This window comes from Tyto alba, unplaced genomic scaffold (genome assembly GCF_018691265.1).
Source record: "Tyto alba isolate M040663 unplaced genomic scaffold, T.alba_DEE_v4.0 Super-Scaffold_9, whole genome shotgun sequence".
Classification (NCBI taxonomy): domain Eukaryota; kingdom Metazoa; phylum Chordata; class Aves; order Strigiformes; family Tytonidae; genus Tyto; species Tyto alba.
Window position 1 is genome coordinate 26,359,039 of NW_024881330.1, and position 15,193 is coordinate 26,374,231.

A 15,193-nucleotide genomic window follows, 5' to 3' on the forward strand; every position below is an offset into this window, starting at 1 on the left:
TGGCGCGTGAAAGAGCAAAATCCATTCGTCCCAGCTCGGCTGCCCCCGACGGGGCGCAGATGGGAAGGGGGATCAGGCTGGGCCCCAGGAGATACTGAGCTGTTTGCTCAGGAGGTCAGTTGGTCCAACTCTTCTTGTCCCAGGGATCAGGCAAAGCCAAAAGCAAATATCTCTGTTCAGCATTTGCAGGCAGAACTGGAGATGTACTTTGTGATTGATTTGATGGGGGATTACCTTCCTGCAGTTGTAAACCAAGGTGAAAAGGTTGTGGAGACCATGGGGTTACAGGTTGTTTTTTTTTATTCCAGTTTCTTCCATGCTGCTTGAGCCTTTCTGCCATGCTGATGCAGACCTGTAAAATGGAAATTCTGTAACTGCCATAATATCAGGCACATATGCAAAAAAAAAAAAAACCAAAACCAAACCCAACCACAGAATGAAACTATCTATATCTGTCTCTTAATTGTTTCAAGTTTTCTAGGCATAAATGCTTTAGTGCTGTGACAAGTACATTTCCTTCTCTCTGCTTAGATATAGCCTCTGCTTTTGATACCATGAACACCACAGGTTGTGAGGAGATTGGCTGGTGTGGGCTCAGCTTTCACAGATTAAAAAAAGAACAACTCTGAACATTCAAAGGGAAATTCTCAATGTTAGTTAATGCAGAGCTGCCTGCTGATCTCTGCAGAGCCACCAAGCTGCAGAGCTATTCCACAGGTGAACTTTGAACAACGAATATTTCCTAATTAATCCCAAGGGCTGCTTCACCTCTCCTCAGCTGCCAGGCTTGCAGCTGCTCCTGCTGTGATGGAGGTCACCCAGGAAAACTATGGTGACACATCTCCAGTAGCACCAGTAGGTTGGTAAAGCAGTTTGGATCAGAGAGGGATATAGATGGTCAGGGCTCTGGACCACCAAGGCTTACTGAAGCTCCACCAGGAGGAGAGGGAAAACGTTCATCTTACAGAGAGGCAAACGCATCTCCCGTGGGGTTTCCTGGGGAACATCCCTCAGGCGCTGCGGTCCCCAGCCCAGTCTGTGGATCCAGGTGCTCCCCGTGGGCACCGCAGCAGCAGAGCCGCCCGTGGGGGCTGGCGGCAGCTCGGCCGCCGTGCCTGCGGGGTGGCACCCGCAGTCCCGCTCCCTTTGGCGGCCAGCGGGGACGGCGGCTTTTCCAAGCCACCCGTGGCAGTTCTCACCTCTCTGCTGTGGCGTGGTAGGAGTCACAGGAGGGAGCTGGGAGTGCTGGGGCGGAGGTGGTGTGTAGACCATAAAGGAGGCGAAGCTGGAGGAAGACAGTGCTCAAAGAGGGGATTGTTCAGAGGCATCTTGGTTTCATTCCTTCTTCCTTTTAGACACACGTGGTAGACGTAGGAGAAAGCAAGTGGTGTTGAGGGAGACTGGTTTAGAGAGGTTTGAGCTACTTCCTTCCACCATCCCAGTTTACATGATTTTCATAGGCACATAGCACAGTGTCACCCTCCCCATGTCACCTACTGCTCCTACGCTCCCTTTCAGACTGCAAACAAACAGAAACCCCCATGAGCTTGGCTTGGATGGCATCACCGCTCTGCCATGCTGCAGGAATCTGATGGGCAGGGTGAAATTTTGAAGGTCGTGCCAGTTGCGCTTCGATTTACCTCAATCACACACCTGTTCCTACCACAAAAATGAATGCTGTAGTAAAATGCAAATCAATCAAGTCCTCACCAGTAAATGAAACCTGTGAATGTTAAACATATTCTTGAAATCGCTGTACCTTATCTGCATATGCGAGTTATAATTACTTGTGGAATGAACTATTTTGTTATCTAACCCCTAAGACACTCAGCAAAACCCAACCATCTCATTCCAATCATTGCAGTTATCCAAAACCACTGACTGCAAAATCCCTTTTTTATGCTTGTCCTGACAGATCTGCTCTGCTGCAGAGCCAGCAGCAGCTCTACTCTGAAACCTCTCATGTTCACGGAAGGAAAAGCACGTTGTAGGCTGGGGCCAACTGATTTAGCAAGTGCAAAAAAACTTCTCCAATCCTTGAAAATTTTTTTATTGCTCAAAGGGACATAAATGAGAGTTTGAAATGCCGTATGATGAAATAAAACATTTAGAAACTTGAAAGACACTCATCAGATGAGCAATACATTGTAGCTGCACATTAATTTTAAAAAAGGAAAAACATTAAATTGGAAATGCAATCCCAAGAGCTAGTTCTTGAACAAATATCAAGCAATAGGAAAACAAAGCACAGACAACTTGTTTCAGATGTTCACTGGACAGCAAGAATGAAGAAAAGCTTCGATGAATTCATGGAGCTTTTGGCTTCTGTAATTATTTCCCAAATCACGTAGAGTACCTGTGTTAGCTATACTAACATTTTAGATAAATGACGTGGAAAAATAAAACACAACAGGGTAGTGTGTGTACCAAGGAGAAAGAGGGGGCCAAGCGACTGAACTGTTCTGGCAGAACATTTTTAGATTAATTCAACATTTATCTGTAACAAGAATTGCCTTTAACAGTAGTTCTTGCAAGGTCATAAAAGCTTTCACATGCCCTTCTGAGCAGCAGATTATTAAAGGCGTATCTAAAACAAACTCAAAGCACGAATTTTGCATGCAAAGGTGTGCCTGGTTAGCAAAAGTATGGAGAACAGGGTACAGCGAGAGCCCACATGCTGAAATGTCTCCACTTCTGCTGGTACCAGCCTAACTAAAAACAACACATGGTTTACTCAGGTCTGGTTACTACGTTTTACTTATTCTGACTTAAATTGGTCATAAATCAGACCACTCTGGAGGAGGGATGTTTGAAGTGTGGTTCTGTTCCCTAGAATAACTTCATGACTATGAACACATCATCAGAATTCACACAGAGAAAAAGCTTGTGCCTGTTACCACTGACAGTGACGCACAGTACTATTGCTGGAAAGTGACTGTAAGAAAAGACCTGTATTAGGGTAATTCATTAGGGTCATACTTGCTCACCTATGGATCACAGCAACTTTCTACACCCCTTCAGTCACATCAGTCACCTTGAGTAAATATGGTCACATGAGAAAGATTGTATTTCCTCTTGTACACTGACATTTCAGTAGGACTTGTAAGATCTCGAAAGTTTAGTTTAGTTAAATTATGCAAAGATATCGACCAATGGAATACACAGATGTCATGTGAGCCTAACTTTGCCTTGCAAATGCCCTACTGCAGACCATTTTTCAGACGGCTCCTTAGCTTAGTTTACAGTTTTGGCACTTAGTAGATCACTGAAAAAAAATATGACAGAAACCTCACAAATAATGAAGTCATACAGTCATGGTACTCAATGAAAATATGTTTTTGGCTGTTTTAACAGATCTAGAACCTAATGGACACTTTATTTACTACATTCACTATAAAGGCAAAAACCTTATTTTTATTTATAGTGGACATTTCATTCCTTTGCAAGTTTTGTATTCACACCTTTTTTGAGGCATAGCATGCACCAACAAACTAAGAATTGTGGACTTAAGCAGACAAAAGTAAGGAAAACATGACGTAAAATGATTACTGTCTGTGTTATATGTAAAGATAATACAGCCAGAAAATTAAGAGAGACAGAGGTACTTAAGCACATAGAGGCACCTGTGAAAACACTTCTGAAAAGATAAGAACAATTGCTTCTATTTCAGTTGTGTGGAAACAGCACAGAAGAATTACTGTATTTCCCTGGGCATCTTGCCTCAGATGACAGAAGATCAGGAAAAAAACCCAAGTGCCTATAACCACCTCCTCTGCTCTATCATAACTAACATGTTCTTCTGCATTGCCGTAGCACTACTGTATGTCAAACACAAGGGAACTTTGTCACGTGTAGTCCACACTCAAGAAAAACAATTATGAACTCCGAGAGAAGAGACAAAAGCATACAATACTATGACACAACAAAGAAAAGTTATAATTTCAAGTTGGACTCACTGTAAATAAGTGATCTTTAAATGATCTCTTGAAATATTAACTTAATTCAGAACAAATCATGTGCTGTGTAAAACTGGAAATAAGTTTGCTAAACTTTAAACTTCAAAATAAAAAAATAATTTAAAAAAAAGAAGATTTAAGGGATTTTCAGAAACTGAAGAGTTGACAACCTCTCCTGCCAACCAGAACGCTCATATTATTGCCTCAAACTGAGCAGTCCATATCTTACCAAAAGCCACTAAATAATTTTTATCTTATTCTAAGAGTAACAACAGTAAGCTTACTTCTGTGCTATTTTCACATACCTTTCCTTTTAGAGGCCTATGGCTTAGTGTTCACAAATTAAAAAAATATTTGTAAATACACAAAAATAAAGATTAATAGCACACAATATAAAAAATGATACATTTCAAAACCATTACATTATTATTATTGAAAAGTGCACTACAATTAATCTGCAGGTCAGAGATGCTTTGATCTTGGACATAATTTCCACGATTAACTCCTCAACAAGGTTTTTCATCTTCTTGATTAAATAAGAAATCTTTCATCCACCAAGGTTTTGGATGCCAAATTCTTCTGCCCAAGTGTATTACGAATAAACCTAAATATCTAAGAACATTTTAGAAAAAATATATTAACACAGAAATACTTAAAACAGTATGTTTCAGTACCTAACATAAAATAATAACTTCATATTAACTTTAAATTGCAAATAACATGAGTGAACTAGGTGCTTAGCTCCCTTTAGCATTTTGGAAACATTTTCCAGTATCTTTCCACACTGAACTATGATATAATTATGTGTAATGAATTTTAACAGATATTTGTGTTTTCTATTGAAAATTATTTGTAGCATCTTTATTCATGACAGGCATGTGAATAAAACTAATTTCTCACAAGACTATTTGACAAAAAAACCCCAAACTAATAACTATTTTATAAACTCTCAGTGTAATTTTTTGTCACTACATACTGCTAACTTAGTGCCTTAATTATCTAGTTAACTATATAAACTTCCATACTAACCCACATTTAAAAAGTATTACTTTATTCTTAAATTTAAGTGTACCTCTTGCTGCAAATATGTTAGAATAGCTGCTAAAACAAAACTTTGGGAAGCCAGATCCACAATGGAGAAAAACAGGATATCAAAGATGAGCAGTGTTGCCTCATTGCCATAATAGAGAACATCACTGAAAGAGTGTCCTTCATCTACAGAAAGAAAATAATTTTTGAAAAATTATTATATCTGTGAAGTGCAAGTTTGTGGAGTTCATCTGTCCATGATGAGAAGGCTGGTAAGAAAAGTCAGGGCTAGAACTAGTTATGGCATTCTATGGCATTGTAAGAGCTAATTATGTCATTCTATTTAAGCAACATAATACAAACCTTTTCACTTATAAAGTGGTTTAATGCTGACAGAATAAAAGAAGAAAAGCCCACGTGCCACATGGAAATACAGAAAATATTATTTTCCCTCTTTCAACTTTTTCAGAAGAATGTCTAATCCAAGTTTTATTTGAAACAGCATATTTTCATTACAAATTGTTTATGTCCTACTGCCATGAAATCCTGATTTGTATCTTAACTTCTAGGAATCATGGCAGGCTAAGCCATTGGACAATATATTTACATCAACACTTATGATTATGAACTTTGAAACAATGGCAGTCAAAAGACCAAACCTTTGTTAAATACTGCACAATTCGGAGACACCACATCATGCTTATACACTTAATTCTAACTCAGACATTGCATACATGACAATATTTATGGCTGAGTAGACCTGGGATTCAGAACAGGGTTTTGGAATGACTGATACTGCAAGGTGTGGAATCACAGACTGAGGCTGAAGAAAGGCCTAGTCATAGTTTTAAGGCAGATACTGGCTATCTGGCAACATTTATTACTAAAGATAGTGCTTCACCATAACAGGGAAGGAGAGCCCAAGACTTTAATGAATTAGATGTAGCTCAGACATCTAGACAGCAAAAATATCAGACTACAACCATGGCTAGTTTAAAGCATGTGCTGCATTCCGGATTATATAGGAAGGTTTGAGATTCAAAGTAGGCCTCAGCTTTTGCAGCCCCAGTGTCACAGAGCAGGGCAAGTTCTGCACAGCTCAGTGATGTAATTTGAGGATTGCTATTATAGAAGAATAATGACATATTTAGGATGTGCAATGGTTATTTTATTTTAAATAAAATAGAAAACAGTTCTGATAAGGTTTAGAGTTTCGGAACAGTGAGACTGGAGAACCAGGTACTTGAGGGCCTCAAAAAGAGGGCTTGCATCATCTTGGATCACTAGTTAATGTTTAGTTTTCACACAGGTGATGGCCATATTTATGGTTAGGGGTAGAATCAGGGTCTGAACTATGGTCTTCAAGGATAATTTCTGATGTATTCTGTACAGCTCAGGGACTGAGGAAGCAGACTGGTATCGGGCCTAAGTTCACAGCTCATACTTCACTGCGGTGTGGATACTAGTCCTCAGATCACAACTGTAAACAGGAGGAGACCAGCACTCAGGGTTTCAGAACCTTGGAAGTGGATGACCTAACACTGGATGAGAGTTCCCGTGATGAAGGTATCGGTCACCTGGAAGTAATTATGAATAGGTTAAGGTTTTTAGAGCCTTGGTGTTTCACAGCATCAGTCGTCTAGGGATTCTGATTTAGAAACCTAGGTTGAAGGTTGAGATACGGTCAAGAACTTTCACTAAATCTATTCTTAACACATGTACTGGTCACTTGGAAATACCTACAGCTAAGTTTAGCATGGGCTTGGGACTCAGGATGATGCATTGGAGAACTCAAGTCTGACTGATTTTGCATAGCTCCAGGGACCAAAATCAGAACTGGTGTCATCCTTGTTCCTGCTGGAATACTAATTTTTGCTATAGGTACTGGTAATGCTTAAAAAGCTTCAAAATAAAATGTTCAAGAACCCAAATTACTTAGTGGAGTCTGCAAAGATGAGTGGTGTAGTGGTGTATTAATATCAAGTATTCCACTAAAACATCCTCACTGTGATCAATATCTTCTTTAAAGAAATTGTCTTTCTGTACTTTAAGTTGTTTCATAAGAAATCTGGTTCTATATATAAAAAAATCAGTATGGAGCTATTTAAATATTGTGGGTCTTCATTTATAAAGAAGATATTGATCTAGATAACAAGTCAAAGGAGCACTTCGTAAATACATGCATGTCTCTACACAGTATCCTTTCAGTTGCCTAAAAGGAAAAACATTGCAGTCTAGTAACAAATTATAAATAAGATTTCTGTAACCTGAAGAACTTCTTTTAAGTATCTCCCTCACAAGTGGTCATTTAATGACCTCTCCTGCTATAAAGTCCAGTTTAGATTGTAAATCCTGGGAAAGAAATTTACACAGAAACCTACATACTTACAAATATGGTACAAATACAAAGTCACAAATCTTTTTACCATTGTAAAAAAGACTTTTCTCTATTGGTTCCATGAACTCCATGCCAAGAATCCGTTCAAGCAGCAACTTATCTTTAACAATATAATCAATTTCTTTATGAACCTATAAGAAAAGGAAAAACAATACTTGTTTTATGATTTGAAAGAAAAAGTACTTGTTACAAAGTGAAGTACAGCTACTTAGACCTTTATGAATGAAAAAAAAGCACTGGTCTATTCCAAGACAAAAATAAGTACTTAACAAAACAGGATTTGTCATTTTCAAGAGCAGGCTGCACTGTTGGACAGTACTCCTTTTTTTTTTTTTTTTGAATGAAGCACTGTTCCAGTTGCCATAAAGCCTTTAACAACAAGCCTTTAAGCACATATGCTTAAAGAGAAATTACAGTCTTTCAGATTTACAATTTTTAGTCTCTACTTACTATAGTTATATTTTCTTTAATATAGTAATGTCAATATACATACGTGATCAATAAAAGAACTGAGAAATTTGTTCATGGTGTTGTATGCCCTTGTGCTTTGTTCAAAAGTATTTGCAGATGAACCCAGAAGCCTAGCAGGACCATGTTTCTGAAACATAACATGACCATGACTTCAGCAGAAAAATTACATATTGTAAATAACATTTGCAGAATACAAATATCTCACTTACTCTTGTTAGGTTTTCATGAATCCTGTCATAGTGCAGTCTCATTTTTCTTGAAATGGAAATCTGAAATGTCTGGCCATCTGTGTTCGGTAACAAACCTCTCTGACTACATAGATTTTCCTGTACAATTGAAGGAATTGTAAATTAACATTATCAATGTCATCCATAGACCCCAAAAAGTCAAAAGATTTGATTTCCTCTCTTTCATTTACACATAGTACTCAGTATCTCTAAATATTTGAATCCACTGCACTCTTGGTTCTATTATAGCAAGATTTTCCTAGGACATGAAATCCTGACCCCTGCTGTCACAATGTCATATTCCTCTTTTCACTTGTGTTCAGTTCATCACCTTCTAACACATCTTTTGACATTCACTCCGAAGCCCTTGCTTTTATGTTTATCATTTATTCTCTACTTGTCCTGCTTTTTTTGTGCTTTGGATTCCTGACTTCTGTCATGTTTTTCAGGTCACATTTAATATATCTCAAAACCCCCAAGAAAATAGAAAATTCGACATTTCCATGGGGAAAAAACTGCTTTTCCCCAAATTGTATTAAAATAAACAATTAGGAAAAAATCACAGGAATGCACAAGTCAAAAATATTAAAAAGATTCCTCTACGTTTCAATGTTTAATTTTCACATTTATTTTTTTCTCTGTCCATTTATTACTGAAATAGCAATATCCTTCATCTAACGTATTTTCTTCCTACTTGTCCCTACAAAGGTGCAAGATGTCATGAAATTTAGTGCAAAGTGCTTCAATCTTGTATTAGACATTTTACATTTGCCTGATCTTGCAGCAAAGATACAGCATACAACCAACTAGAAAAAATACTTATTAAAATTAATGTCTGTAAAGAATAGGTTATATCACCACAGCAGAAGAGATGGAATAAATGAATTTACTGGAAGAATAGATATTTATCAGGAGTTTTTCAAATCTGTGTCTTTATGAAAGCTTTTTGGTATGCATCTTTTTGAATGTGGTCATGAGCTTATGAAAAGCTCCAATATCAAAAAGAAGGTTCTTAAATACATGAAAAAACTTTTTAGAAAAACAGGAATTTTATATCTATGAAATCTGAAGAAGTAACAGAGAAGAAGAGGTAGTGAAGAAGAAGAAAGATGAAGAGATAATTAAAAAGAACTGAATCATATATTTACACACCAACAGCTGGCATCTTTTAAGTATCATTACTTGGTGCAATGTAATGCACAAGTGCAGATCCATAATGCAAAGGTGTGGTATTTTTTTTTTAGAAAATAAATAATTAGAGCAGGTGTAAACTTTAGAACTTTTACTTACTGCTTCCCTCTTTAAGTTCATATTCATTTCTTCCATATTGGTATCTGCATGTCCATGCACAGAGCGACCATGGATATAATAACCAAAGCAGCTGTGTGACAAGAGAAACACTGAAATCTAGAAGAGATGGGAGAAGAGAAGAATAATTTAAATAAATATTTTAATTTTATTTCTGAACTTTTGAATTCACAGTAGGGATTAGCAAGACCAGCCCTTCTACAAATACAAAGTAGGCAGGTACCAAAATAAATATGGCAGAAAAATATTTACTAACTCTTTTACTGATTAGTTTTATCTATGTTTAAATAGGAACACACACTAGCTTCAAGTTTAGTTTATCAACGGCAAGAATCACTACTTAATTCCACTGAGCCAAAAAAATTAAAGCAAAGTTATCAGCTTTTATTTTGTTTCAAAAGTTATTTCTGTGATACATATCACATACATGATTCCAGTTTAGCTTCTAGGAGACCGTACTTAATAGAATTTCATTCAGTATGATACAGTACTTATGTATCACATAAAAACCAAAATTATCTCTCTCTACAACCCATGCATTACATGGGTCTTTCATGGAAGAGAAATAACGAAGGCTGGAAAGGCTGATAAAAGGGGTTCATCACTGTATTTTTAAAAAGTTCTGGACAAATGAGCTAATCCAACCGATTCTGACTTAACTCTTCTTCGGTTAAAAAGGAATTCCTGCAGCACAAAGCTTCAAGGCCCATATTTAAACTAAAGAAATTGAAGTAGTCAGATGTGAGCATGTGAAAATGCATGAAAAAGGTGGTAACTGTCCAAGAGGGACAAGCATGAAGTTCAGTGGTTGAGGGACCACCACAAGGCAGGGGCAGAAACTGAACATAAACTTAATAAATAAAACCAAGACAGCTCTGTCTGTAAGAGAAAACTAGTAAAATGCAAAGCAGTAGACAGAATGGCAGCAAATGCTTCCATGCCTAATTTCTGTCATAATTTCTTACTCTTTAATTCTGTATGAGCAAATATAACCAATTTAATTTCAAAAAGCAACCTAAAAATCACACGTCTAGAAGAGCATATTGATACATTGCACCAATAAAGTGAGCTGAAAGAAACACTGACTTTGGCTCTTAGCTAGTAATCTCTGATTAAATTAAATGAATAAATACTATTTAATACTATTAAAACTATCATGTATTCTGTTAAAAATATTACTGTACAAATGAGACAAAGAAATACTTACATTGCTCATACAACACAAATCAACAAATTGGCTTATCTTATCTTCAACAAATCTTTCATAAAACACAGAAAAAAATATAATCTGAAAAAAATCAACCAAATTTTCTTTGATTAATTCACCAGATTTTACTTTATTAAGCAATTAACTTCACAGTTTAACACTCACAAATTACAGACTTCTGTAATGGCCATCATTGCATTGGACTCTCTGAAAGGGGATTGATATCTCTCCTCTAAGAAGTAAAGTTATAGCAATGACATGCTTTTCATTTTGCACTTGGAGATGCTTCAAAGTTGTTTAAACAAAACAAAGGAGTTGCATAAATTCACATCTTTGAGGATTAAAATTCTGACTACAAAGTTAGATGTCTCACAGCACAGAAGATTAATTTTGAGTTCTAAGGTTCAACATGCTAAAGCAGCCTAAAGTCTAGATCAAGCAAAACAGTTAAGAATATACCCAATGCTATGATACTTAGTATGGATGGCCTAGTGATATATTCTAGCTTCCAAGAACCAGACTGAAAATGATAATTCAGTATGTCATGTGTTTTACATACCTGTAAGAAGGCAATGGCTAGCCAGAGTGCAGCAGACACACCAAATCTTAAAATGCGGCTCCAAGGAGCTATGTAACTCTCACTGCTTCTTGTAAGACTGGAAGAAGAATCCATTAAAGCCAGGTTTGAAAATCCCACCACCTGAAGAGATAAGAAAGTTAATATAACAACATGAGGCAATCAATAGTATTAATTATGACCTTGTTATTTCCATCATAACAGGAAGTAGGAAGAAAAAATTAGGAAAAATGGACCTAGGAATAGTAGCATGTTCATTATGATAAAGCCCAACTCTGTGATTCAGTGTTATTACTGAGAAACATAATTAAAAACATAAACTGTAAGTATATGTGTTGATACATAAATTCAAAAACATACGCAGCTAAATCTCATGAAAAGTCAGTATTGTTTTTTATTGAAAAACTCAAAAAGATTATAATGTTAGACTGCATAGAGATATTACTTCTGCCAAATTTCAGCTTTTTAGTCCTGTACATTCCAGAGTTTAAATAATTTTTTAATCTGTTCTGCAACTGTAAGAAGCTGATTTTTTTGTTCTTATTGACTAGAAATATATTTATTCCCACTGTCTTTATGGCTGAAACTATTTTAAACAAACAATCTAGAAAAAATTCCCAAATAAAAAAGGAGAAAAGTACTGTGTCTTGAAACACTTAGGTGAAAATTTTGTAAAAATCATTCAGAACTGAAGGTACACCAGAAACATACTTGTGGTGGGTTGACCCCACCACAGTGGGACGGAGAACAGGAAAAACAAAAGCAAGAAAACTTGTGGGTCAAGATAAAGACAGTTTAAGGAGCAAAGAAAAGGGAAGAAGAAGGTGAAATAAGAACTCCACGGCAAGTGATGCAAAGGCAATCACTGCCTCACACAAGTAGACTGATGCCCAGTCAGTCCCCAGAAAACCCCTCCCCTCCGTTTTTATTGCTGAGCAAGATGGTATATGGTACAGAATACCCCTCTGGTCAGTTGGGGTCAGCTGTCCTGGTTGTGTTCTCCTCCCAGCTCCTTGTGCAGCCCCAGCCTCTTAGCTGGTGGCCTTGATGCTGTGAAAGTGCTGTTCAGCAACAGCCAAATCACTGGTGTGTCATCAGCCCTGTTCTAGCCACAAATCCAAAACACAGAACTATATGGGCTGCTAGTAAGAAAATTAACTCCATTCCAGCCAGACCCAGTACAATATTGAAAAGCTCAGTTTTGCTGCCAGTGTTACCTGCATTGGCCGTGTAGTCAACACTGCCATGGCGACCAGTGCCAACCAGTGGCTGCTCTGTTGCCAGACATGAGGCCTGAGGGGAGGGAGACTCCTACACTTTCCACTTCCTTCAACTATTACTTTTCCCAGCTCATTTTTTACTACTGTACAGCCTGTCACCATGATTAGTGAGAACTGAACAGTCACTTTACCAAAATTGCTAACCCAAGAAGACAGGTTTTGAGTAATACAGAAGTTTCCCCTCGTAGCGAGCAGCTGATGGCCATATCTACCATGTGCACCATACTTCTGGGGAAACTAGGTTCCAAACACCAGCATGACAATGAAAGTTATAAAGATTATCTGAGGTTTTCACAAAATTTTTGGCTCTTTAGGTATCTTTCATGACTTCCTCTAACACCAGTGGCAAGAAAGGGACTCTCCAGAGGGAAATTCATAGCAGGAGTTGTAGAGCAAGATGTGAATCGCTCTCTACAGCCTCTCCCTTCTAGTAATACCAAGAGCCTATGGAGAGTAACCTGAGGAGGTTGTTAGTTCTGGGAATACGTGCTCTCTTTTCTCCCATTTGTTCCTTGTAACATGGCACCTAAGTTGGTCCTGTCCTGCATTTACCAACAGCAAGATACTGATGTAGTGAATGAGGACAGTTTGGGGCTTTTTACTGTATTTCATTTAAAAGAAAAATAGGAAATTTAAAACCAGAAGTATAAAAATTAATAAAAGTATTAAGAATACATAAAAGAACCTCACATAAACAACTGCATGCTATACTCTCTAAGAATACTTTCCAGAAGAAAAGTACTTACCAAACTACAGAAAAAAACAAACAGAAATATTTTTGAAAGGCTAAAGCGCAATTTCTCACATATCCTTAGGCTGTAACTGAAGGCATAATGCCATTGTTCGGTGTTATGCCATCAGGAAGAGAACTGGCACATTTAATTTCCTGCTTTATAAAAGGTTATTACAGCAAAATAGCAGGAAGGAAGCTCCGTTCAGATAAATATGAAACCAGGAATAAAGTTGTAGACAGTGGCAGGAGGGATCCAGGAGGCAAATAAAGAATTGAGTGTGTACACAGATTTATCAGTCTCTCAAGCCATTTAGGGTAACTCATTACCTTAGAAAAAAACAACCAAACCTAACAAAGGTCTCTAAGGTAATTAAAGGTTGGGATTTTTTTTTTTTTTTAAGTCTTCCTTAATGAAATATTGCAATGCCCTATACATACATACATATAAATTTCAAAAATATTAAAATAATTACTTTACTAAGGTACATGTTTTCAAGTGAACTTGAAGGTGATCCACTATTACCACAGAGAATACAAGAATTAAAAATCAGACCCTTATGCTACCCTCTGGTTGTGAATCATAAAAAATTAGTAACATTACAATAATAATTGTAGTAATAATACCTCCAGAAAAAAAAGAACTGCAAGGACTTGAAAGAGGGGGTTTATCTTCCTCACTGTCTGAATTTCATTCCATTCATTTGCTATAAAATATGTCCTCCATATGCTCACAGGTGCAGCAGCACTTCTAATAACACCTTCACCTAAAAAGAATACATACAATAAAGCTCTGAAATTTAATACTTGAGAGTAATATTTGAATTTAACCAAAGCTGTTTATACAGACAAGAATAGTTTGAGCTACCTTCAACTGCTTTAAGAACTTTGCCCTTAGGTCTTTCCCAGTCAATAAAGAAAATATCTATAGTAAGTTGTGAAACCAGCAATTGTAAGAATTGAAGAGCCTAAGAAGGAAAAAGGAGAAATATAACAAGTAAGGACAGCAGTGGCATATAGACAAAGATGAATAAACAGCCATTGCATATGTCATTCATTAAACATAACAAGTCATGTACTTGACTATACTTGAGATTACAACTTTGTTACCAACTTTTGATATTTTTTTTTTTTTTTAATTTAAAAGTTTGGAATAATGGTAAGTCATATGATGATGTCCAAAATTATGAATAAAATAGAACAAAATAACAAATTCTAAAAAATTGACTAAGTATTTTCACATAACATATTAACCTGTATTATGAATTCAAATTCAATATAACACCCATAATTAATAAAATACTTGTATGTCCCATGAAGACAGAATACTGATCTCTGAATTCTACAAGTGTATTTGAACACAATTATTGTAATGTCTTATTTTTAATCAAGAACTAACAGCATTTATATTGTGCTTTAAAGGAAAGCACTTGCTTTCTTGATATGGTGCTCTTTTATGTGGGTTTCTTTACACTTTTACCCTTGAAAGAATAATTTTCCATAGATCATCTTCCTTAGGCATTTGTTTCCCTGTAAAGACTCCATAAAATACATTTCTATGGAAAAATTACTTAATTCTTAGAATAAAATAATTGTTTATGTCTATACACTAATAAAACAAACTATACAAGATGTTTAATAAACCTAGTAAAAATATACAGAAGCATATGCTGAAATGTCTTTAATGCCGGAGGAAAAAAAATATTTACCTTTAAACTAAACGCACATGCTATGTATGTAACAAAACCTTCTTCTTGAGACGGAAGTGGTAAAAGGACAGAGACAAACTGCTGAGCCTATAATTGAGAAGTTACATTGAAATAGTATGGATGACATATGTAACAACATATTAAGTGCTTAAGAGTGAATAAAGTTTTTCAGGAAAAGGTCAGTATCTAATGTGCAGTCATTTTGAATTTATAAAATAGTTTAAGTGACTAATAAGCAGACTGCAAATACAATGAATCCTAAGGAAAAGAAACAGGTAAACACAAAAATGTAAGTACACAA

General features: G+C 36.5%; 1 protein-coding gene across 3 annotated transcripts in view; it reads right to left on the minus strand.

The window, feature by feature from the left end:
• Positions 1-2,034: 2,034 nt before the first annotated feature.
• TMEM67 (transmembrane protein 67) overlaps positions 2,035-15,193 on the minus strand; it is a 34,118-nt gene continuing 20,959 nt past the window's right edge. For all 3 annotated transcript variants that reach the window (XM_032987918.2, XM_032987917.2, XM_032987916.2), the window contains 11 exons: positions 14,893-14,979; positions 14,052-14,151; positions 13,811-13,950; positions 11,156-11,296; positions 10,597-10,677; positions 9,372-9,488; positions 8,064-8,180; positions 7,877-7,981; positions 7,412-7,514; positions 5,029-5,171; positions 2,035-4,568 (listed from right to left, as the gene is read on the minus strand). In XM_032987918.2, the coding sequence (XP_032843809.2) occupies positions 4,488-4,568; positions 5,029-5,171; positions 7,412-7,514; positions 7,877-7,981; positions 8,064-8,180; positions 9,372-9,488; positions 10,597-10,677; positions 11,156-11,296; positions 13,811-13,950; positions 14,052-14,151; positions 14,893-14,979 (1,215 nt within the window). In that variant the 3' untranslated portion in view covers positions 2,035-4,487. The remainder of the gene's footprint in view (positions 4,569-5,028; positions 5,172-7,411; positions 7,515-7,876; positions 7,982-8,063; positions 8,181-9,371; positions 9,489-10,596; positions 10,678-11,155; positions 11,297-13,810; positions 13,951-14,051; positions 14,152-14,892; positions 14,980-15,193) is intronic.